Here is a 26,267-nt window from a genome sequence, read left to right as displayed (position 1 = left end):
TCCCCCCCATCCCTCCCCACTGATCTCCCTCCTGGCACTTATCCGTGTAAGCGGAACAAGTGCTACACATGCCCTTACACTTCCTCCCTTACCACCATTCAGGGCCCCAAACAGTCCTTCCAGGTGAGGCATCACTTCACCTGTGAGTCGACTGGGGTGATATACTGCGTCCGGTGCTCCCGATGTGGCCTTTTATATATTGGTGAGACCCGACGCAGACTGGGAGACCGCTTTGCTGAACATCTACGCTCTGTCCGCCAGAGAAAGCAGGATCTCCCAGTGGCCACACATTTTAATTCCACATCCCATTCCCATTCTGACATGTCTATCCACGGCCTCCTCTACTGTAAAGATGAAGCCACACTCAGGTTGGAGGAACAACACCTTATATTCCGTCTGGGTAGCCTCCAACCTGATGGCATGAACATTCACTTCTCTAACTTCCGCTAGGCCCCACCTCCCCCTCGTACCCCATCTGTTACTCTTTTTAATGCACACATTCTTTCTCTCACTCTCCTTTTTCTCCCTCTGTCCCTCTGAATATACCTCTTGCCCATCCTCTGGGTCAACCCCCGCCCCGTCTTTCTTCCCGGACCTCCTGTCCCATGATCCTCTCGTATCCCCTTCTGCCTATCACCTGTCCAGCTCTCGGCTCCATCCCTCCCCCTCCTGTCTTCTCCTATCATTTTGCATCTCCCCCTCCCCCTCCAGCTTTCAAATCCCTTACTCACTCTTCCTTCAGTTAGTCCTGACGAAGGGTCTCAGCCTGAAACGTCGACTGCGCCTCTTCCTATAGATGCTGCCTGGCCTGCTGCGTTCACCAGCAACTTTGATGTATGTTGTTTATCATCATTGACACATGTTGTGAAATTTGTTGTTTACAGTGTAATACATAAACAGTTACTACAAGTTACAATAAGAAATGTATACAAAATACACAAGAAGGGCAAAAAAGGGAAAAGTTTTCATGGGTCCATGGTCCTGCAGAAATCTGATGGTGGAAAAGAAGGTATTCCTAAAAAATGAGCATGTATACTTCTGGTTTAAGATGGTGCTAACGCAGAATGCGCTTACTGGTAGATCAAAAGGCAAGAGATTTGACTAAAAACATTATTTATGACACTTTCTGAAGCAAACTGTGGTGAACTATTGTCGCAGACAGTGAAGAGGCAGTGGGAGGTGAGGCTGGTTTGGGGGGATGAGCCGTGCTGGGCCATTGTGAGGCGCCATGTGTTGGGACGGGGGCAGCAGGTGGGGTTGGAGAGGCTTCGTTGCGGAGGAGTCTCAGTACCCGTCCACCTAACCTGGGTGCAGGGTTGGATTGCTCTAAGCGCATCATGGCACCGGGGCCCCGGGTTCCACAGCGGGGCTCTACCTGGTGCTTGGACAATTTAAACGCCAGCACAGACTATCTGGAAGCCTGAAGGTGGGGCTGATTCTACTTGCTCTCCCGTGAACGTTCATTCCATTCTCTACGGCGCCCAGGCCGTGAACTGATCTGGCTGCTGTTTGTGCCCCGCTGGAGTGATGAACTGGGACCGAGGCCTGGGCCTACTCCTGCGGCTTCAGGAGCGGACCTGGGACTCAGTGTGGTTCGGAATGCTGTTGGCCTGTTTCTATTGTTCGTAGGATTTGTGGGGATCCCCCCCCCCCAATACAGTGGTTTGGAGTCTTTCTTTTTTTTAAATTGGGGTATTCAGGTTTCTTGCTTTGTGGCTGCCTGTAAGCAAGCAAATCTCAAGGTGAATAATTGATATATTCTTTGATAATAAACGTGCTTTGAATCTTGATTAAATGAGTGCGTGTCTTCCAGCTCCTGTACCTCCACCCTGATGGTAACAATGAGAAGAGGGAGCATCCCAGATGGTGAGAATCCTTAATGATGGATACAAATTCTGCACAAGTTCCTCACGAAATGCAGAGATCAGGACAGCCAGAGCCGCTGGGTCACCTGTGTCCCCACTCACATTTAAAATATCTCACCCTGGCTCTTAATCATTGGCTGTGATGGCAAATGTCTGAGTAATCCATTACGGGCCAACTCTGTAATCAAGGTAGATTCCTAGAAGAGAGATCAAGTCAACCAGCAGGGCTGTAGCTGAGGCAGCAGAGACAGGATCAGCATGGGTGTGGACCAAGTATGTCCAGAGGGGCAGATAGTCAGACAGTGTATACATATCGTGCAAACCCTTCAGTAGTTGCATAGACACCTGAAGAGCAGACTATCTGTTGGATGGAAGTGACCAACAACTCTGATAGAGGCAGATGCCAAGTTTTTAAGCTCACCAGTGGGAGGTGGTGCTTTAGCACTGCTGGCCCACCACCTCCAGGGAGCCTTGATCATAAGTGGGCCGAAACTCCTGAAGACAGGTGGCAGATCAACTGATGATAGCACAGGACAGTTAACATCTTAGTCCACGTGTATTTTTAACTCTATGAACATTAACTCCAGTGATGCTGCATTACTGCGTTCCAATTTTTTAATATACAATTTTAAAACAAAACTTAGTATTAGAAATATGAGTCCATTAGCAGATTTTTACTGCTTCTCTTTCAGTACTAGTGGTATAACTGTAGCAGGTACAAACTGTGCCTGAAAGAGTGTACCATTAACTACAGTGAACAAACACGCTACTAACTTTCCAAACTACCACTGGGATGCAAGTTAGTTGAACTTTACGCCTTCTACTCTTCGTGTTACTGTAATTAAAGTCACTAAAATCATACTCTTTAACTTGCATTCTTTTGAGCCACAAGACCATAAGATATGGGAGCAGAGTTAGGCCATTTGGCCCATCGAGTCTGCTCCACCATTTCATCATGGCTGATCCATTTCCCTCTCAGACCCAATCTCCTGCCTTCTCCATGTAACCCTCAATGCCCCAAATAATCAAGAATCTATCAGCCTCTACCTTAAATTATACCCAGTGGCTTGGTCTCCAAAACCGCTTGTGACTTCCACAGATTCATTACTCTCTGGCTAAAGAAATTCCTTCTCCATCTCCGTTCTAAGTAAACATCCCAAGGCTGTACCCTTTCGTCCTAGACGCCCCCACCATCAGAAACATCCTCTCCACATTTCAACATTCGATAGGTTTCAATGAGATCTCCACCCACCCCCACCCCCTCATTCACTGTACGGACAAGGGAATTGTAAAATGATAATTACATCATAAATCTCTCAACACTTACTTGAGATCTTTGGGATTAAAAGCATTTTTCACCATTTCAGGTTTAGCCCAAGGAAGAGCAAACTCAAAGCATTATGGGAAAGAAACCAACACTCCTTTTGCTCACCAGTTGTTTCCATAACAAATGTATATGGGCACATACCAAACTTCCATTAGAACAGAATAATGTTCACATATACTCACCGCGTAGCTTTGTTACCATTTAAACAAGGTTTAAGAAATTTTTAATGCATTTTGTTTTGGTTGAAATTGAAAAGACCAAGAAAAACAGGTATAGTATGGATAACAACAGGACACTCAAGGAGGTGACAACAAACAAATAAAGTCAAAGTGGGGGGGAAAAGAAGAGTTTGTCAGAGCAGTTTGCTCAGTGAACACATGGAGCCTGGTGTGTCACAGATGAACATGCAGATGAGAAAAATCAGAATCAGGTTTAATATCATTGGCATATGTAATGAAATTTATTGTCTTTATGGCAGCAGTACATAATAATACAGATAAACTGGATTGCAGTAAATATTATAATGGAGTTAAATTAAACAGGAGATTAAAAAATGTAGTGAGGTAGTGTTCATGGGTTCAATGCCCATTCAGAAATCGGATGGTGGAGGGGAAGAAGCTGTTCCTGAATCACTGAGTGTGTGCCTTCAGGCTCCTGTACCTCCTCCCTGATGGTAGGAATGAGAAGGGGGCACGTCCTGGGTGATGGTGTTCCTTAATGATGGACGCCACCTTTTTGAGGCATTGCTCGTTGAAGATGTCCAGGATGCTGGGGAGGCTGGTGCCCAGGATGGAGCTGACTGAGTTCACAGCTTTCTGCAGCTGACTTCGATCCTGAGCAGGAGCTCTCCCCGCTGACCAGACAGTGATGCAGCAAGTTAGAATGAAGAGGCACCACCTCGAGAATCTCCAGAGGCAAGCGTGGAAGTAGGAAAAGCATCAACTCCATAGTGGGGCTGCTCTTGGTTGTCCCAACAGAACAATGAAAGGAGGATGATTGGAACAAAGATGGCTACTTCTGTTAAGGTCACAGATGTGACCTTGACAAGGGCTCTGTCAGTGCAGCAGGGGGGGGCAGAAAACTAGCCAACAGGGATTCAAGAGAGATCTATGGGCTAGATTTTTTTTCGAGGGGAGAGTCAACATCAGATTTGAAAATGAAATCCTACTGCTTGGAAACACTTCTCAGCCCACTGAGTCTGTGGCAAGCTTCAAGCACGATTTACACTAATCTTACTTTATCTTCTTTAGCTTTAGTTTCAGTGTCCCCAGATTCTAACATGTGTAGCGGTCAGTGGCTAAATAAATCATCGAACCACACGTTTTTGGGATATGGGAAGAAACCCTCAGTCACAGCGGGCAGGTGCAAACTCCACACACACAGGAAGTCACGACTGAACAAGGTCGCTGGCACTGTCAGGCAGCAGTCTACAAGCTCTGTGACCTAAAGTCAGGCAGTGAGAGTGAAACTTACACCCAAGGCCCAGAAAAGATGATCAAACAGGTGCACCTCGGGGACAAGATGAAAACAAGTCAGGAGATAGGATAGAATACAGAGAATGAGCATTTGGAGAGAAGCAAGAGAAAGAAATGGGGGGGGGGGGAAGTGGAAGAGCTGAACAGACAAGGAATCACAACACCATGAAATAAAACAAACTCAATATACTCACTTAAATATGCATGACTAAGTTTTAAAAAAGCCAGGGGTTATTTTTGCCATTCGGGTCATACTTTGAAAATGATCAGTTGTATCGGTGATTAATACAACCTAATGTAGGTTCTGGAGTGTGGGGGGTGGGGGGAAAGGGAGGGTTTTGGTGCAGTACAGAGAGGCTGGAATTTTAAATTCAACTGCGATTTGTCTGACCAACGTTTTCACCTGAATTGATCTAGAACATTACTTTATCCAGGCCCAACTCTTGAGTGGAGGAATGCAAATCCTGTGGAAATTACGGAAATGTTTCCGAGAATGTAAATGCTTTGAAATCAATCTGAAAGGCAACCATGCTCTGTGCTAACCATTCAAGACGATTGCTAGCCAAACAGAATGCACACAAAGGCACAAATTCTGACTTTCTGTTCATTTTCTTTCCTTGAACCAAGTGATGCTATAACTTGAGGTGTCTGACAGGCTCAATGGCTTTAAACTTGTGTAAACGTAGGCAGAATTACAAGGGTGACATGGCAGCCCAGTGGTTAACACAATGCTTTACAGTACCAGCAATCCAGGTTCAATTCCTGCCACTGTCTGTAAGGGGTCTTTATGTTCTCCCCGTCACTGGGTGGGTTTACTCCATCTGCTTCAGTTCCCTCCCATGGATCAAAGACCTACCGGTTGGTCCTTGTAAATTATCCCGTGACGAGCATTAAACCGGGCGATTGCTGGGCAGTGCTCTATCACAATAAATAAATGATTGGATATATTTAATTGAACATATTTTATTTGGGTAATTTGATATCATTATTATCCCTCTATTGAAAATTCAAAGTTAAATAACATAGATAGTCAAGTTAAGGGAATTTTAAAAACTTTCCAGTAACTACAAGCAGAGCTCCACTGTCCTGAAACCATTGGGTTTTTTTGCTGCTCCCTCAACAGTTTCAGTTTTTGTTTAGAAGTCTGAAAATAAGTGCCAATATTTCCCCTCCTCCTTCCAAATAGTTGGAAATCACCTTTGATTTAACAAGTTTGTAAACAATCCTCAATCTAAATCTACCTACCATTTTAAGGATACCCCAGACAGAGCTAAGGATACTCATAACCAAGATCACCCTCCTGTATCTATAGAAAGACACCACAGTACCACAAGTGTGAAGAAATTCCCACAGGATATAGGCCAACTGGGTAAATCAAGTTATCTAACAAAAGACTTGCATTCTAAAACAACAGAGCTAAAATAGTTCAAAATGCAAACCGCTAGAGAGACGACTCAGGTCAGGCAGCATCAGTGGAGGTGAAGGAATGGTCAATATTTCAGTTTGAGCTCTACAATCTACATGGACACTGCAGTCCTGATACAGGGTATTCGTCCTCCCATCCTTAGTGATAGATGACGTGGACACTAGCCGACTTCTCATTCCTCAATAATTCTTTAGACTTGACTGATGCGAGCTGTATGACATTGCAGTCGGGTCTATCACATCCTCAACTGATCTCACTTAGCACCTGCGCCAAACCAAGTGGAAATCCAGGTGGACCTTACCCAGGGATTTGATGAGAACTTGAGATGTTCAGAAAGCTCAGAGCAACAATTGGAGCTTTGGGTGAACAGCTTCAAGTTCCTGGGCATGAACATCTCAAACAATCTATCCTGGGCCCAACATACTGATGCTGTCATAAAGAAAGCACGCTACTGGTTCTACTTCATTAGGAGTTTGAGGAGATTTGGCATGTCACCAAAGATTCACTCAAATTTCTATGGACCTACAATGGAGAGCATTCTGACTGGTTGGAGCCTCCAAATGCACAGGATCACGAGAGCCTTCAGACAGTTGTAGCCTCAGCTAGTTCCATCATTGGCACAAACCTCCTCAGCAACAAGGACATCTTCAAGAAAGTGTCATCCATCGTTAAAGACCCTCACCATCCAGTACATTCCCTCATCGTATTACTACCAGAGAGGAGATACAGGAATCTAAAGACCTACAGTCAACATTTGGAGAACAGCTTCTTCCCCTCCGCCAAGGTTCTGAACGGACCATAAACACCACCTCGCGACTTGTCTTTTTCACTATTTTTGTAACTTATAGAATTTTTTTTGCTTTGCACTGTACTGCTGCTGCAAATCAACACATTTCATGACATTTGTCAGTGATAATAAATTTTACCCTGACTCTTCTTCAGTCAGCTCACCCTGTGGGATAACCTGGAGATTTTCACCCCGTCATTACAGTACACAGGGAGACAAGTCAGTCCATCATAAATGGATGGCCATTTACCTGAACCTGTTAAAAGGTTTCCCCCCTCCAGGCACTTTCTGATCTGAGTAGAATTTCCAAACATTTTCTGCTATTATTTCAAGTTTCCCATATTCAACTTCAAAATCCAGTATTTTTGCCTTATTCCTTTAACAGAGCTATCGAATTGACCCCAGTCTGATGCCACCCTCCAAAGTACTACAATGTTTTTCCTCTTGAAAGCAAGGTCAGTTCTTTTAAACGTACAATCATGTTTCCTCCATTCCTTAAGAAAAATCATTTAAAAATTCACTGCTTAGGGTAAAAAGTTATCATCTCACCATTTACTCTAATCAGACGCTAAATAAATTTCCTTTGGCTATCAGCTCACATCAGTGCAACCAGCTTCTCTTCATTCAAAATTCTTTAAGAGAATTACTAGACACTTCAAAATAGTCATCTTCTTAGCTACAGGTATTCCAGCCTTAACACAGAAGCTGATTATACTCAAAGTCATTCCCATCTGGAATCAAAATGAGCTGCAGAGAGTTGCAAACTTAATCAGCTCCATCATGGGCACTAGCCTCTGTGGCATCCAGGGCATTTTCAAGGAGCGTTGCCTCAAAAAGGCAGCATCCTTCTTGAAGGACTCCTATCACCCAGGTCATGCCTTGTTCTCATTGCTATCTTCAGGAAGGAGGTACCGAAGCCTGAAGGTATACATTCAGCGATTCAGGAACAGCTTCTTCCCCTCTGCCATATGATCCCTAAATGGACATTAAACCCGTGAACACTACCTCACTTTTTAAATATATTATTTCTATTATTTGCATGATTTTTAATCTATTCAATATATGTATACTGTAATTGACATTTATTACTATTATTTTTTTTCTTCTTCTATATTATGCTTTGCATTGAACTGCTTTGTTGCTAAATTAACAAATTTCATGAAACGTGCCAGTGATAATAAACTTGATTCTGATTATGAATTTTCTTCACAATTTGGGCAGTCTTTCTCAGGTGTTGTGCCCTGAAGAGGACAAACAACTTTATATTTTACACCAGTTATTGTGCAATTTGCATTTAGTCAAAAAAGGCACAAAACCATTGTCAATGACAAGAGTTCTTGCTGTTCAACATTCAACACTTGCAGGCTGACTTACCAGTTTAGCAACAATTCACTTTTGCTCTGCAATCCATTAACCACAGGATAAACAGACAAATGAATAGATTGTTATCTTGGAATGCCAGTGACTATAGATACGCATGCAAATAGATATGCCAACTATCAGTAAAGATGCAAATACAATGAACAAATGACCTCCAAATTTGTGTCTATATAAATGTAAATTGCATTTCAACTGGTTTCTTAGTGATTTAAAACAAGTAGTTCTTCATAATCATATCACTGATGGAAAATTTGCAATTGATTTGGCAACACTTTAGTCTATAAATCCACTTGATTGTGCATTAACTCAACACTTCTGTAATCATTAGCAAGTCAAGGATGCACAAGCAGGGATATAATTTGCATGGAGAATAGCATGGCAATCACATTTAAAATGTTATACAGGCAATTGAAACATTTCTTTCCTTGTTAGTCTATCATAAAAATGTGCTAGCAGAAAGTATCAACTGGGTTAACAAAACCAAAATGGATGATGAATGGATTAACATACATAAAAAAAAACTGGCAGAGTTTCTCTGAGGATACAATTGGGAAAAGAGATATGGAAGTCTTCGATAAAGTTTCATTAAGCAGTTAGTGTGCAAATTAAAAAACACTTGGGATTTGAGAAATTATGCCAGCAGACTCCATGCAGGAGGCAATGGGGTAAAGAGATTGGACTTGTAGACTTGTCAGTTCAAATTGGCAAAAAACACCTCCTCTACAATGTTCATTAGCACAGGAGTGCCACAGTGATGTGTACCTGCTCGACACCTTTCTACTATGAATGTGTGACTAACTACAGCCATCAACCATCAGGCTCTTGAAGAAAAGGGGATAACTACACTCATTTAAGCACCCTTACCTTGACATTTCAAGCTCGTTATTTATTACTATTTATTTATCTGCATTTGCAGAGTTTGTTTACAGATCCTGAAATTTATAGTTCCTGTTTACAGTTACTGTTCTATAGATTTGCTACATATGCCCGCAGAAAAAGAATCCCAGGGTTGTATGTGGGTGACATACACGAACTCCAATAAATTTTACTTTGAACTTTGGATTATAAAATTATGGGGGGCATAGACAGGGGGAGATATAATCTTTTTTCCCCCCAGGAAGGGGAGTGTAGAATTAAAGAGCACAGTTTAAAGTGAGGCAACTTTAAAGGGAATCTTTCACACAAAAGAGGCGATCAGCTGGAATGAACTGTCTGAGGTGGTGTGGCAGATGATGTAGTAGGTGGTACAATCTTTAAAATGTATTGATAGGAACTAAAATAGGAAAGGCAGAGGAGATACAGGCCTAATGGATGCAAATGAGATGAGTGTGGATAGGGATCACAGTCTGCTTTAATGCAGATCGATAATGCCCATTTTGGTGTTACCCTGATCAGTGTTTGGGTCTCATCCATTTATTTTCCCAATGAGGAAATCAAATGTAGTATTTCCAAGTTCACTGACGACATGAAACTGGCCACGGTCAAGACGACTATGCGAAGAGACTTAAAAATGAAACCTTTAGGCAAGTTGAGCGGGAAAATACATGACATAGGAGGTCATGTGACATTGGGTAAATGCAATGTTATTCACTGTGATAGGGAAAACAAAGTCATTCGTTCATACCGGCGGCAGAGTAGCGTAGTAATTAGCAAAACGCTTCAGAGTGCAGGTGACTCTGGTTCAATTCCCAACGCTGACTGTAAGGAGTTTCTACGTTCTCCCTGTGTGTTTCCTCAACATGCTCTGGCTTCCTCCCACCTTACCTTCCAAAGACGTTCCAGATGGGAGGTTAATTGGTCATTGCAAGATATCCCGTGATTAGGCTAGGGGGATTAAATCAGGGGGATTTCTGGCTGGTGTGGCTTGAAGAGCCAGGAGGGCCTATTCCACACTGTATCTCAATAAATAAATACATTAATTTTGGGGGTTCCCGACTGGGATCCACAGACCTCTCGGCTAATGGTAGGGGGTCCATGGCATAAAAAAGGTTGGGAACCCCCGGTTTAAGTGAAGCGAGATTGGGAAATGTTGAAGAACTAAAGGACCTGGGGATCCTTGCACACTTGTCAAGGAAAGCAAACATGCAGGTAGTTAAGGCAGGTCATCAGACTTATCCCTTGAATAGGAGGACTGATAAAGGAGGAGTGATTAGGTTCCCTAGACCTGCACTCACTAGGGTTTAAAAAGAGAGGAAACCATATTGAAACAAAAATTTCATACATGGCTCAACAGGTTGAATGTAGAGAGGATGATTATCAACAGTTTAGGGAACTTAGAGCCAAATTTCAATATCACAGTATAAGATTGACACGAGGACAAATGTCATGAACCTGTGGAATTCTCCACCATATTGGCAGTGGACTTTAAGTTGGTAAAGATATTTAAGAGTGAGATGAATATCTAGACACAAAGGGCATCAAGGAGTACACGGAGAAGGCAGGATTATTAAATTGAAATAGAGGATAGGCTTTGATTGTATTGAACGGAGAAGCAGGCCTGAAAGGTTCAATGGGCAGTTTCTACTCTTTGCCACATGCAGAGATGTGTCATTGTAAGACCTTAGAAGCAGAATTAGGCCATTTGGCCCATCGAGTCTACTCCACCATTTCCTCATGGCTGATCCATTTTCCCCCTCAGCCCCAATCTCCTGCCTTCTCCCCATATCCTTCTGTGTCCTAACTAATTAAGAATCAACCTCTGCCTTGAATATGCCCAATGACTTGGCCTCCATGGCAGACTGTGGCAACGAGTTCCACAGATTCACCACTCTCTGGCTAAAGAAATTCCTCCTCATCTCCACTCTAAAAGGACGCCCCTCTATTCTGAGGCTGTATCCTCTGATCTTGGACTCTCCCATCCTGGGAAACATCCTCTCCACATCCACTCTATCGCCGCCTTTCAAAATTCGATAGGTTTCAATGAGGTCACCTCTCAGTCTTGTGTTTAATGGTCAACTTAGCAAATCTATAGAAGAGTAACTGTAACTTGCATATGTAGAATGTTTTCACTGAAAGGCATGCATGATGTCCCACCCGTTCAAAGTACAACACCCCAATAACCCAAGTTCAAGGAGATAATTTTTATTGAATCCACTCACACACAATAAAATAAAAACATGCAGGTTTTAGCATGAGGAGGGCTTTATGCTTTGCAACTGTTTCAACAAAAAATCTTTAATTTGTGAATTATGCTTCCAATATTTTTTTCATAATTTTCATCAGGGTGTTGATCACTGAAACAAAATCAGTGTTTGGAACAGACTGCTCCAACCCAGGCAATGGCTAATCAACCACCCTGGCGAGATCCCAGACTCCCTGAACCAGCCATTCTGACTGGTCAATCATTACCAGTACCCGGGGATTAAAGTAGTTGAGGCAGGAAACTGACAGGGTATTGTCTTGGCTCCAAGCACATCATCTGAAACCATGATAACTCAGAAGAATGCTTTCATTATTCCCCTTTATTCTTCAAGGTCAATAATGGCCATCTGGCCAACTCCTACAAAAAGGTTTGCTCTTATAAGGCAATTATTATGCCTCCAAGTCACATTCACCTGTACAAGTTATGAGGATACACACTCAGTATCTGCTTGAGTAGGCACCCCCCTACTCAATGACTTGGCCTCCCCAGCCACCTGTGGCAATGAATTCCACACATTCACCACTCTCTGGCCGAAAGAAATTCCTCTTCATCTCGTTCCAACTGGCAGTAAAGTGGTGACCGAGTGTATGTCTGGGGTCCTCTGTTGCTGTAGCCCATTGGCTTCGAGGTTCAATGCGTTGCGCATTCCGAGATGCTCTTCTGCACACCGCCGTTGTAACAAGTGGTTATTTGAATTAGTGTCACCTTCCTGCCAGCTTGAAGCTCTCAGGACATTCTCCTCTGACCTTGCTCACTAACCAGGCATTTTCACCCACAAGGACTGTCGCTCACTGGATTTTTTTTTTTGTTATTTTGCACCATTCTCTGTAAACTCCAGAGGCTCTTGTGCGTGAAAATCCCAGGCGATCAACAGTTTCTGAGATACTCAAACTACTCCATCTGCCACCAACAGTCATTCCACAGTCAAAGTCGCCTGGATCACATTTCTCTCCCATTCTGATGCTTGGTCTGAACAACAACTGAAGCTCTTGACCACGTCCGTATGCTTTCATGCCTTGAGTTGCTGCCCCATGACTGGCCGATTAGACACTCGCATCAACGAGCAGGTGTACCTAATAAAGTGGCCACTGGGTGTAGATAGGATGATGGTGAAAAACTTGGGCAGAAAAGTCTATGACAAGAGGGTATTGGCTTACAGCAAGGGATTTGAGAATTTGCTTTCCACCCCAAGGGTGGCTGAAACCTGGAATGCATTGATGAAGTGGTGTTGGAGGCAGTGACCGTCTCGGAGCATGAAATGCAATGGTTTGGAAGGCTATGGGTTGAATAAACATAGAAAACCTGCAGTACAATACAGGCCCTTCGGCCCACAATGCTGTGCCGAACATGCATTTACTTTAGAAATTACCTAGGGTTACCCATTGCCCTCTATTTTCCTAAGCTCCATGAACCCATCCAGGAGTCTCTTAAAAGACCCTATTGTATCCGCCTCCACCACTGTCGCTGGCAGCCCATTCCACGCACTCACCACTCTCTATGTAAAAAACTTACCCCTGACATCTCCTCCGTACCTACTTCCAAGCATCTTAAAGTTGTGTCCTCTCGTGTTAGCCATTTCAGCCCTGGGAAAAAAGCCTCTGACTATCCACACGATCAATGCTTCTCATCATCTTATACACCACCATCAGGTCACCTCTCATCCTCCGTCGCTCCAAGGAGAAAAGGCCGTGTTCACTCAACCTATTCTCATAAGGCATGCTCCCCAATCCAGGCAACATCCTTGTAAATCTCCTCTGCACCCTTTCTATGGTTTCCACATCCTTCCTGTAGTGAGGTGACCAGAATTGAGCACAGTACTCCAAGTGGGGTCTGACCAGGGTCCTATACAGCTGTAATATTTCCAGTGCTCTGGAACTGAGGAGAGGGGGACTGGCATAAATGGGTTGTTAATGGCAAGCAAAGGGGAAGTCCATTCCTGTGCTTTATGGTTCAATGACTGTTTATGAAAAAAAGCTACTGGCTATGCACAGCTCCAATCACACATCCTGACTGGAGCATAGAGGGACTCGGGGATTCTTATACGATGATTTTAAAAAAGTGCTGGAGCTACTCAGAATAGAGAAATGAGAGTTGTTGTTTCAGGTCACACTTGTCAGGAGAACAAACACAAAATGCTGAAGGAACTCAACAGATCAGGTAGCATCTATGAAAAGGAGTGGAACAGTTGAGGTTCCAGGCCTGGATGTGTCACCAAGATTGGAAGTGAAGGAGAAAAAAAAAACAGAATAACGTGGTAGGAGGGGAAGGAGGACAAACTATCAGGTGATCTGTGGAACTAGATGTGGGTGAAGGTAGGTAGGTGATGGGGGGGGAGATAAAGTGAGAAGCTGGGAGGTGATAGGTGAAAGGTAAAGGGCTGAAGAAGGAAGAATCTGATAGTAGAGAAGAGTGGACCAGAGGAGAAAGATAATGGAGTGGGGCACCAGAGAGGTGATGGGCAAGTGAGAAGGGGTAGGAGGGGAGCCAGAATGGGAATGAAAAAAAGAGAAAGAGGGGGGGAGAAATTACCATTGGAGAAATCAATGTTCATGCCTCTGGGTTGGAGGCTACCCAGGCAGAATGAGATTTGCTGCACCAACCTGACAGTAGCCACACCAGGGCAGCAGAGGAGTCTGAACGTCTGTCGGGCATCTCTTTAGAACCTGCTACGCTATTGGGCTCAGATTTTCAAAACCAAGACATTATCATCAAAATCACAGAAGCTAAATACACGTTCCAACAGAGCAAAACTATATACCGATACAGAATCGAACCTGCACACCACTGCCCAAACTTTACTCAAGGTGACCTTAGACGTGCCCATATTGTTAACGATACGGATATTTCTGCTACTGACTCTGTACACTGCTACCCGAAGTCAGCAGAGCTCCCACAGATCGATCAGCATTGGGTTAATATGGACTAAAAACTGAAGCACTTTCAGCGCGCTGTCAAAGGAGGCTGGTCCTACAGTGATGTGACAACGTGTACTTGTAAACAGGGAGCCACGAGGTGAATTGGGAATTGTACAGACGGTAACACAGCAGGACCCTGGGCAGCTCAGTTGTCGATCGGTCTGCCCTGAAATGGGCAATCTTACCATGGCGTCCAGATTTTTGAAGTCGCACAGCCTCCTCTGGACTCGGGGACGGAACGTCTTCTCGTCGAGCGGCTCTTCCAACGCATCGCGCATTTCCTCGTCGATCTCCTCCTCCATCTGGATCAGCATTGGGGCCAACATCCCGAACTTGGACCCCCGCCTGGCCACCTCCAGCAGGCACAGCACGAAGTTTTTCTCGTTCTTGCGGAGGACCAGGTCGTTGGTCTCGAACATCAGAGCGTCCTGGATGCCCAGGTCATGCCGGCACCAATCAATGAAGTTGGACACGTTGTCCCTGGCGATGAAGGAGCCGGGCTGCACGTTCTTGGAGGCGAAAGTCACCCCGTTGCGGGGAACCTTCATCCTTCCGGCCGTCTCCGGCCACTTGTGCTCAAACTCCAGGGCAGTCTGGTTGACGTTGTTGGCGTGTTGGCACAGAGCACATCCCGTCTCCAGTGTTTCCATGAAAGAGTCCACGTGTATGTCCAGATCGTACAGGGCGTTGAGCCACTCGGCCAGGTCCTCCTTCATAGCGTACAGATATTCCTCGCTGGATCTGAACGGGCGGATACTCTTGCTGGCCGCCGACTGGATGTTCTTCTGCTCCGCCATATTCCTCAACTAGCCGCCGGCCCCTCCCCTTGTAACTCCTCCGCACTCCTCGCTCCTTCCCCTTTAAATTGCTGTCTCAACCCGGGCTTCAGGTGATTCGCTCCGGTTAATATCCCCCGCCCTTGCACAACGAGGGTTAGTTCCAGATTGGACGCTCCGATGGATTCCTGCCTCTCTCTCTGCCCGCTGAGCGCCGTTCTCGGTCTGTTCCCATCGCGCTGTGAGCCTCTCCGGTCCACGCTTCCCGACTGCCGCGCCGGCCGGTTTCAGATGGAGCCCTGACCAGGGATGACTAGTTTCTTCTCAGATGACTTCCATCCCCCATCCGTGACTCCCTCCTCCCTCCGCATCGGAAGAGCAGAGCACCCGCCTCCCAGCGAACCAGACAGCGACCCACCTGGCGAGCCGCACACAAGCGCAAAAACTCTTCTACCGACTGCCCATCCTATCGAGTACGCGGCCCGGTAGCCCGCCCGGCGTGTTCTCCGCTGCGCTCGTTCGCACCCCTCACGCTCCCTGCGCACTCCGGGTGGAAGCGCCAGGTTTCCGGTTGCTCCATTATTTTCGCCAAGCTTTCTCTCCCAGCTGGGTCTCTGTTTATATCCTGACTACTTCTGTCTCCATGGAAACCGACCACTTACCCCCCCCACCCCGGACCTCCGCCCACATGCGCAGGGCTCTTACACGCCCAACTGAGAGAGTGTGTGCAAAGTTAACAAATGCCGACCAATCTGTCAAAGACGAGGTTAAAAGAAAATCGAGCTTCCCGTTAGAAACAGTCAAATTATGTGAACGCGTTGTTAGTTAACACGTAGATATTTTGGCCCTGAAATCTGCAGTGATGTAATTTGCTGATCCTGTGTCAGGGATCTAGATTGGTCCGCAAATCATTTGCAACAGTCCCATTACCTCACTGAATTGCTGGGAACAGTAACGCCACCGCAACGCTTGCCAATATTTTTAAGGGAGTTGCCTTAATTTGGTACCGTGAGGACTGGCTGTATGTCATAAGGTATAACACAAACTGCAGACATTTACTTTATGAAGATGGAAAATACAGACGTTAGCTCAAGGGAGCTTGCTAAGAATGAGGGGGAAAACAACAGTATTGGAAGGAGAAAGACAGGCGGGGCCTTTCATTTTCAGTTAGATACTGGCCTGTAGGCAATTGTACTTCATACTTTATTGTCGCCAAACAACTGATACTAGAACGTACAATCATCACAGCGATATTTGATTCTGCGACTCCCGCTTCCTGGATTACAAATCGATAGTAAATATTAAAAATTTAAATCATACATAGAAAATAGAAAAATGGACAACAAATGGACAATAATGTACAATATTATAACACTAAATAATGCAATATAACTGGGAAGGCAGAGTCCATAGTGCACAGATGGCTGGGAACAGATGGAGTATTAAGCAGAGGCTGCAGTCTGGGAATGCAGAGTTGGCCTTTAAAAAGACCGAGAACATGGGACAATTGCCACGAGATTACCCTGTCTGAATTGATGCAAATTAAGATATAAAGGAAACGTCATTATCTTAAATATATAACATACATACTTGACATAAATATCTGATTATCGCTACATCGTTAGACAAGTGTTAAATTTAGATGGACTTGTATCGGGGCGGGCGCCCCGCTTCGTCCCAATTGTACTTATAAATTGAAGCAGTATTAATTACCGCGACACCATATCAGTATTGAAATCGGTGTATGAAAGAGAGTGGTGGGACTAATTTTCTTCCAAGGGCTTCTCAGCAAAACTTAGTTGTTTTGTCGAGATGGGTAGGTGGGTTTTCAGATTCACTCATTTGCAAGGGCTGGGGGCACAGTTTACAATTCCGGAGCAGTCCCGATTGAGGCGAAATAATGCAGCAAACTCGCAGTGTCTGGATTACCGCTAGTTCACTGCGGAAGCACGCAGGACTGGGAGGTCCGCAGATTGTGTCGAGTTACCAAACTTCAGGACGGTAGGGCGCCGTTTAGCGAGCTCTGGTTGCAGGGCCCTGCGTGTTCTGCAGGATGTCTGCTGAAGTCCGCCGCCGGAAGGGATTTAAGTTTTTAATGGGAGGAATATATCGTGGAATAGATAGGAGAAAGATTGTGGCCTGAGACCATTTTAATTGCATAGAGGCAGGTCACTGTTAAAGTGAATTAATCCAGTGTCATTTAATGTTTGTAAAGGGTGTACTAAACTGAGACTTTCAATAACAAAAATGCACAGGAATAAGGAACGGGTTTAGGCAGGGTTTGGGGTGCGCGATACCCACTGGTTCCTTCTTAGGAAGGACGCTGATCATTGCAATTCTGTGGGTTCTGAGGCCGCAATTGAAAAGACTGTGGGAACAGCACACGCTTCCTCAGAAGGGGCAGGAGGTGCCCGACGGGCCGGCGGGTGGTGGATGGTCCGACCGGGGGCTTTGTGTGCGGCCCGCTGCATGGACTGACCATTCAGAATGCTCCTTCCCATTTTTGAATGGTGACGGGCCAGGGCTGGGGTTGTTGGATTTCTTGATTATGTGGAGAGCCCAAGTGTCGGTGTATTCTGATTGTCCCTCCTTAAAAGCAACTACTGCATCATATACTGATTAAGGTCGTCTAAGTCAGTGCAGGATACTGTTGTGGTATACTGGCACTGCAGCTGTGAGTTCTACAGGTAACGTAGAAAGGTCAGTAACATCGTGAAGGACCCCACCCACTCCGCTCATGGACTGTTGCCCCCACTCCCGTCAGAGAAGAGGCTGTGTAGCATCCACGCCAGGACCAGCAGAGTCAAAAACAGTTACTTTCCCCAAGCAGTAAGGGTGATCAACACCTCCACCAACTAACCTACTCCCCCGCCACCACTACTGTATCATTTCCTGTCAGAGTCGCCCTTATGTACAGATACAGTGATAGGCCTTATTTCAGCAATGATATGAGAAGTAAACACCCTTTCCCGGTGGTGCCAAGAAAACAACCCCCACCTCAATGTCCAAAAAAAAGAGTAGATCGTGGATTACAGGAGGAATGGAGACAGGCTAGCCCCTGTTGACATCAATGGGACTGTAGTTGAGAGGGTGAGTAGCTTCAAGTTCCTCGGTATACAAATCACCGAGGATCCAAACTGTGCATACCGGCAGTGTGGTGAAAAAAAAAGCACAATAGCGCTCCGTTCATCTCGGACATCTTGGGCATGAGTCCCCAGATCCCCAAGACTTTCTACAGGGGTACCATCAAGATCATCCTGACCGGCTTTACTACCCTCAATCTCAGGGCACTGCAGAGAGTGGTGCGGACAGCAGAGCGAATCCGTGGACCGGGAACTTCCCACTGTTCAGGACATTTACAGCAGCAGGTGCGCAAAAAGGGCCCGGAGGACCATCAGGGATTCCAGCCACCGCAACCACAAACTGTTTTCAGCTGCTACCGTCTGGCAAACGGTACCGCAGCGTTAAGGCCAGGACCAACAGGCTCCGGGAGAGCTTCTTTCACCAGGCCATCAGATTTATCAATACACATTGATCTGATTGCATATTTGCTTGTTTGTGTATGTATATATATAACAATTATGTATACAACCTTGGTGTTTGGGCAATATCCAATTTCCCTTCCTTATTGTTTGTACATGCAACGGAGACGCAATATAAAAATTTCTTATGTTGCGAAATGGATGTAAAAATAAAATTATATTTCTAACTCTAATTTCACTCGTATCTAGTGTCACTTTATGTACATATAATCCTATGTATTTATATTTATTGTTTTTTTTATTATTGTGTTCCTTATCTTACCGTGTTTTTATATGCCGTATCGGATCAGGAGTAACAATTATTTCATTCTCCTTTACACTTGAGTACTGGAAATGACATTTAAGCTATCTTGGAATCTTGTACAGAAGCTAGTATTCAGTTTGCGTCATTTCACTGCAAGGGGCATGAGCTGCGAACAACAGCGCCATCTGGTGTTCATTCGGAGTTATGCACAGACAGCCTGCTGGATGTAAAAGCATTTTCTATATATTTAGGCAGCTAAAGACTGATCAATGTTCTTCTTTTCAGATCTTCGATTTTTTTTCCTTAACACTCATTTTGGCGTTTCCTTTTGTAACACGATACTGAAAATTGAGCATAGTAAATATTTTTATTAATTTAAAGCAGAATTTCTTACTTTCAGGATCACTTAGGATGTTGGCTGCATTGTAGGGCCGGAAGAGACATAGCTGGCAGTTATTCATTAATAGTCATTTATTGAGGAAACAACGATATTTATAAGGTAATGATGGTGGTGTGGAGGTTAAATTACCAGATTAGTAATCTGGAAATTTGGACAAATAATTATTGGTGTGAGTTCAAATCCCAGCACTACCAGTGTGGAATTAAAAACCAGTTAATACTCTTGAATTCTGGGAGAAATGTCAACCAGACACACTGACCACGTGAAGATATCTCAATTGTAATGAAACCCTATTTGGTTTACCGATGTCCTGGAGAGGAAGAAATCATCCATCCTTACCTGGCATAGCATGTGACTTCTTGTGGTTGACTTTAAGAAGCCTCCTGAGGTGGCCCAGCATCTTGTATCTGATGCAGCTACACTACATCACAACTGCAATGCTTTATCAGAGATACAAGACAGAGCGCCCATTGTCCACCTAGCCATCAAATATGGCCAAGGTAAAGTCACTCACAACCGAGCCAACCCTGCAAAACCCTCCTTTGCAAATACCCCAGGATTGCTATCTAAATTGGGAGAGTGATCCCACCGCCGGTATGGTAATTTCTATGGAGAATTGCTAAGATTGTTGAGAGAATACGTGTTGGCGTGTGGCCAAGTGGTTAAGGTGTTCATCCAGTGATCTGAAGGTTGCTAGTTTGAGCCTTGGCTGAGGCAGCGTGTTGTGTCCTTGAGCAAGGCACTTAACCACACATCGCTCTGCGACAACACCAGTGCCAAGCTGTATGGATCCTAATGCCCTTCCCTTGGACAACATTGGTGGCGTGGAGAGGGGAGACTTGCAGCATGGGCAACTGCCGGTCTTCCACACAAACTTGCCCAGGCCTGCGCCCTGGAAACCCTCGAAGGTGCAAATCCATGGTCTCACGAGACTAATGGATGCCTATTGTTGAGAGAATAATAGATAGATTTGTGTAAATGGTCTGTGTAGACTGGATAGGCTAAAGGGTTTGTTTCTATGCTGTAGTTCCCTATGACTGTGACTAAGCATGCACGGGTCTGATGTAGTGGTATCACAAGATTATGCCTTGCAGTCAATGCACCAGACAGCTTCATTACATTGCCTGTGTATGTCTTGCACCATTGGCAGGATAGCCCCATTAGAGTTGGTGGTGTAGTGGCTTATAGACAAGAGTTGGGTTTCTCAATATTATAGGTTGTGTGGCATCAGGAACATTGAACATTGGCAAGGAAACTTAACCTTGGTTGCAAGCTATAGTTCTCCCTCTGCTGATGAATTTCTTGTCCTCCATACTAAAAAAAAATCAGAATTACTGAATGTACCAAGTGCATAACATAGCTTGGTATTGCCATCACTGACCTTGCTGAGTCTTGAATGAAAAATTTGCCACACTGCAAATGAACAATATGGAGGGTAAATCTCCTTGACCATATTCTCCCTAAGCCAGTGCATCTGACAATTATGGAAGTGCCCACAGCAAAGTTCTCGTGGAAACAAACTCCCATCAAAGAACGGAGAACACACCCCAATGTGTGGTTTGGTGCCAGAATTAAGTCTTCTTCTCAAAGAGGGTGGTGAGGGAATTTCTGGGGTTCTCTAACCCCAAAGAGCTGTGGAAGCTAGATCATTAGAAATAGTTAAGGAAGAAGTAGATACACATTTTGAATGATCATTTAATTGAGGGCTATTGGGAACTGGCACAGAAGAAGAGTTGAAGACTGCCATAAATCACTGATGATTACATTAAATGGCATGGCAGGATTGAATCTTACAAAGTCAGGGAGAGATAGTTGAGGTAGTAGGTTTGGAATAGAGGCATTCCACAACGCCAATGAAAGGACACGCAGGTGAGGCTCATATAGGCATTGATGGCCACACTTTTGACTTGTAGAAAATGGGGGGATTCTAAAGAGACCCTGACTCCCATTTTCTGGTGCTGATGAGTGAGACAGTGTTAAGAACAGATCTAGTTGCTCAAGACTAGACAAAATATGAGGCACTGCAGACTATCAATAGAATTGTAATTCACCACAATCTGTAAATTCTTGCCCCATTATATCCCTCACACTACCATTACTACCAAACCATCAAATCAAGACTAATTCAATGATGAATGTGAAGGGATTGCCAAAAGCAACAACAGACATCACTAAAGTTGGCATAGTACTAGCCTAGTTAAGTTTGCAATACAAGACTACAGTACTTGGACACCAAGCAATAGAAAATGCATGCAATAGATTAGTGATTTCACAAAGAGATCAGAACAAAGCTCTGCAGTCCTACCACATCCAGTTTGAATGGTGGCGATGGACAATAAACTAGCTAATAGATGAAGGAGACTTCAAGGGCACCCACATCCTCAGCAACAGTAGGGCTACCTGAAGAAAAGGTGGAACCCCCTGCCAAATTACTTTAAACTCCTCCCCCACCCCCCCCAACAGCTCAAGCAATCCTGCCTGTGTGGATACTGGCCGACCTCATGTTTAGTTGTAACTCATCCTTATTGTGCAGGTAAACACGAGGAAATCTGCAGATGCTGGAAATTCAAGCCACACACATCAAAGTTGCTGGTGAACGCAGCAGGCCAGGCAGCATCTCTAGGAAGAGGTAGAGTCGATGTTTCGGGCCAAGACCCTCATCAGGACTAACTGAAAGAAGAGCTAGTAAGAGATTTGAAAGTGGGATGGGGAGGGGGAGATCCAAAATGATAGGAGAAGGCAGGAGGGGGAGGGATAGAGCCAAGAGCTGGACAGTTGATTGGCAAAAGGGATATGAGAGGATGATGGGACAGGAGGCCCAGGGAGAAAGAAATGGGGGAGGGGGGAACCCAGAGGATGGGCAAGGGGTATAGTGAGAGGGACAGAGGGAGAAAAAGGAGAGACAGAAAAAGAATGTGTGTATATAAACAAATAACGGATGGGGTACGAGGGGGAGGTGGGGCATTAGTGGAAGTTTGAGAAGTCAATGTTCATGCCATCAGGTTGGAGGCTACCCAGACGAAATATAAGGTGTTGTTCTTCCAACCTGAGTGTGGCTTCATCTTTACAGTAGAGGAGGCCGTGGATAGACGTATTAGGATGGGAATGGGATGTGGAATTAAAATGTGTGGCCACTGGGAGATCCTGCTTTCTCTGGCGGACAGGTCATATTTTCCCCAGAAAAGATCCCAATGATCCAGAAATCTGAAACCCTGTCCCCTGTACCAATTCCTCAGCCCCACATTTATCCACCATATCATACAATCCTTGCCCTCTCTGGCACGTGGCATAGGCAGGAATCCTGGAGGTCCTGCTTTTCAGCTTTCTACCTAACTCTTCAAGACCTCCTTCCTTTTCCTACCTATGTCGTTGGTACAAATATGTACCATGACTTCCAGCTGCTCACCCACCCCTGATGATCCGAGCTGTTATTTCCTTTAGGTACTTCCTAAAGAACTAGCTGCACCTCTAATCAAGCTATACTGGTATAGGTACAGTATTGGCACTTACTCAGCAATGTGAAAAATTGCCCTGGTATGCCCCATTCATAAAAAGCAGGACACATCCAATCCAGCTAATTACCACCAAATCAAATTTGGTAATCATTAGCAAAGTGATAGAAGCTACAGTAGATGGTGCTACCAAATTGCACTTAATCACCGATAACCTACTCAACACAATCAAGGTTCTGCAAAGAGATCTGATCCTCAGAAGTCTCAGATTTCATCAGGACTTCTCAGCATCAGACTAGTTGCAGCCTTCATCCGAACACTGAATGAAGAGCTGAATTTCAAAGTAATTGCTTTTTTACATCGAGAGAGTATTTGAGTGTAGCATCGGGGTGCCCTGAAGACAATGAACATCAAAGGGAGAACAACTCAATGGCTGGGATCATATCTCATACAAAGGATGATGATTGTAGCTGTCTCGTCAATCTTCCCATTCCCAGGATTTTACTGTAGGAAATCCTCATGGTAGAGTCCTGAGCACAATCATTTTCATCAATGACCTCCCTTCATCATAAGTTTGTGTTTGAAGATGTTTGCTGAAGATTGCACAATTCATTTTTCCTCAACCTATGCCAACATGCAGCAAGGCCTAGATAACATTCAGTCAAAACATTCAAGTCACAAGATCATCATGCAATAACCATTTCCAACAAGAAAGAATCTAACCACCCATTCTTAACATTCAATGACTACTGCAAGTCCTCATCTTGGTGACTGCATTTGACTCAGAGACTCATCTGGACCAACCACATCAATATTGTGCTGAAAAGAACAGAGGTTTGGGATCATCTGATCAGCGACTCGCTGCTTCTCCTCTGAGTGACAAATCAGAAGCTAGGAAAGGAAAGGTACATCGCATCCGGAGCTTCTCCGGTTAGCGTACGATTTCCCTCCACACCTCTCTGACGTAGTGAGGAACTGCGTACGAGGCAAGTTGCTATGGGGGGTGGGAATCAGGTTTATAGAACTGAAAATATATGAGGTCCTACCAGCATAAGGACTATAGCGAGGAATATTTATCATTTATTTAAATAATAGGGTAATTATGGGGACACAAAATGGCATTGTTAGGGAGGATGAGGGAAAATCCATTGCATTTTTAAGAACAATCAGGACTTGAGTGCAGCTGGCGATGAGTGACAATTTGTACACCAGTTCAGAGGACATAGGTAATGTTATAAAGAATTATTATTGAGGGGGCTATTGTAGATGGAGAATTTAGAAACAGGATAAATTTCACTCTATTATAAGATCAGACGTGGCAATGTTGGTGATTACACAGTGTTCATTTTCATTTGCAATCCTCTAGATGTTGTGACTGAACATGTTCACAAGTGGCAAGACCTAGGTGATGTTCTATATGGGATGATATACATGCTACATAGTAATCAGGCAAAGTCACCTCCTTGCAAAATGAAACCTCCTCACTGACTTGTATGAATTCCTGTTCTGTGATCACTTATATTAGCGAAGGAGTATCTGAGATGGCTCTGAGCACCTCAGGTTTAAACAACAAGAGCATGTGGAAGCCATGTGCAAAGTCCCAACAACTTAGCTCAAGGTCGCCTACTCAAGCTGTTGCAGAATCTATAGATCTCTCTTAGGACGCTGATCACCCCAGATTTGACAATATACAGCATGTCAATGATGAATGTGAGGGTACTGAAAGTAATTCAAATTTGGCAACACAAAACCATATGGGATTGAGTCATCAGGAGGGTGCAAAGACACTGTGTGGTAATTTAAAGATGTTGTGAGTAAGAAAATGTAACATCCTGACTGATTCAAGGCAGACACAGTATAATGTGAATAAATGTGAAGTTTTCCACTTCCGCAAGCAATAAACAGAAGAGCAATGTATTTTTTAAATGGTGATAGCTTGGGAAACAAGAGAAAATCTGCAGATACTAGAAACCCAAGCAACACACACAAAGTGCTGGAGGAACTCAGCAAGCCAGGCAGCATCCGTGGAAAAAAGTACAGCTGACGTTTCCGGCTGAGGCCTTTCGGCAGGACTGGAGGAAAAAAAGATTTCACCGATCAACTTTCCAGCTCTTTACTTCATCCTTCCCCTCCCAGTTTCACCTATCACCTTGCGTTTCTCTCTCCCCTCCCCCACCCTCTAAATCTACCCATTTTTCTTTCTGCAGCCCTGCTGAGTTCCTCCAGCACTTTGTGTGTATAGCTTGGGAAATGTTGATGTGCAGTGGGTCTGGGGGCATCTTTGTATTTCTGTCCAAGAAAGCAAACATGCAGATATAGCAGTTAAGAAGGCACATGATAGCATGGCTTTTATTGCAAGTTGGTTTGAATATTGGGGCAAAAATGTCATAATTATTAGGTCTTGGTGAGACTATATCTAGAGTATCGTTGCTCCTTGAGTTATATAGCATGGAAACAGTTCTCAGCTCACCAAATCCATGCTGAGCATCAAGCACCTATAGCCCAGTTACATTCTATTCTGATGTTGGCATCAAATCTTCCAGAGGCCCCCATTCACCTACACATTGGGAGGGACTTACCAAAGCTAATTAACCTACCGACTTGGGATGTGACAAAATAAATGACCAAGAAATCACATGTGGAGGAGACCCATGGCAGATGTGTGCACATTCTATGCATTTAGCACCAGAGGTCAGGCTGAAATTCACCAGAGATGTAAGGCATGAGCTCTGGTTGTTGCACTGCTGTGTTGCTCCATTGCCTCCTATCTAACGTAGGATACATTTTCTTTAGGGAGTGCAATGAAGGTTTACCAGCCTGATTCCTGGAATGGTAAAACTGTCCTATAAAAAGAACTTGGATCTTTTCCTATTTATTGGCATTTTGGAAGAACAAGAGATCAACAAAACATGTTTCTGACAGCTGGGCTTGCGGGCAGTGGTGGTATCCAGAACTCTGGGTCACAGAATCGAGCTATGTGATAATATATTTAGGACTGAGAAATTCCTTTGGTGAATGAATTGAATTCTCCATTACAGAGGCATATATATTTCTCAACACAAAGGGCATTAGATGGTATGGGGGTGGTGTTGGAGCACAGATATTGTAATAAAGTTTCAGCCATGCTTATATTAAATGGTAGAGCAAGCTTGAAGGGCTGAATGACTTGAGAGATTGCCTTGTAGAACTTCAGTTAGTGTGTGCTCAGCAATCTTTACCCTTTAAAGTGGAGAAGGTACCACCAAGAAACAAACACCTGAACAAATACATTAGAAGTACTTGGTTTCATTATAGAGGCAGACACACAGAGATAGGTTTGTAATAAATAGCTGACAAAAATACTAGCAATGGTCAAGATCATTAAATACAGACATACAATACTTTGGTGGCAAGACGGTAACCCATATAGGCAGGGTGAAGGGGTTCATTAAATCGATTCTTTTAACTCTTTTACCCAATTGATTGATTGAAAGCTCCTTTTTAAATTGTAGATAATGTGAGATGATAGGTTAAGTTGCTATTGATGCTGCTTGCTG

General features: G+C 44.4%; 1 protein-coding gene across 2 annotated transcripts in view; it reads right to left on the bottom strand.

The window, feature by feature from the left end:
* Nucleotides 1–15,676, bottom strand: part of gas2l1 (growth arrest-specific 2 like 1) — a 109,007-nt gene extending 93,331 nt beyond the window's left edge. For both annotated transcript variants that reach the window (XR_010016212.1, XM_063034106.1), the window contains exon 1: nucleotides 14,503–15,676. Coding sequence is in view for 1 of the 2 variants with exons in the window: in XM_063034106.1 (XP_062890176.1) it covers nucleotides 14,503–15,114 (612 nt within the window). In the remaining variant the exon portion in view is untranslated. The remainder of the gene's footprint in view (nucleotides 1–14,502) is intronic.
* Between the last annotated feature and the right edge of the window lie 10,591 nt (nucleotides 15,677–26,267).

Source organism: Mobula hypostoma, chromosome 27, assembly GCF_963921235.1.
Source record: "Mobula hypostoma chromosome 27, sMobHyp1.1, whole genome shotgun sequence".
NCBI classification, from domain to species: Eukaryota; Metazoa; Chordata; class Chondrichthyes; order Myliobatiformes; family Myliobatidae; genus Mobula; species Mobula hypostoma.
The sequence above is the reverse complement of the archived record's forward strand: the minus strand, read 5'-3'. Positions and strand labels throughout refer to the sequence as shown.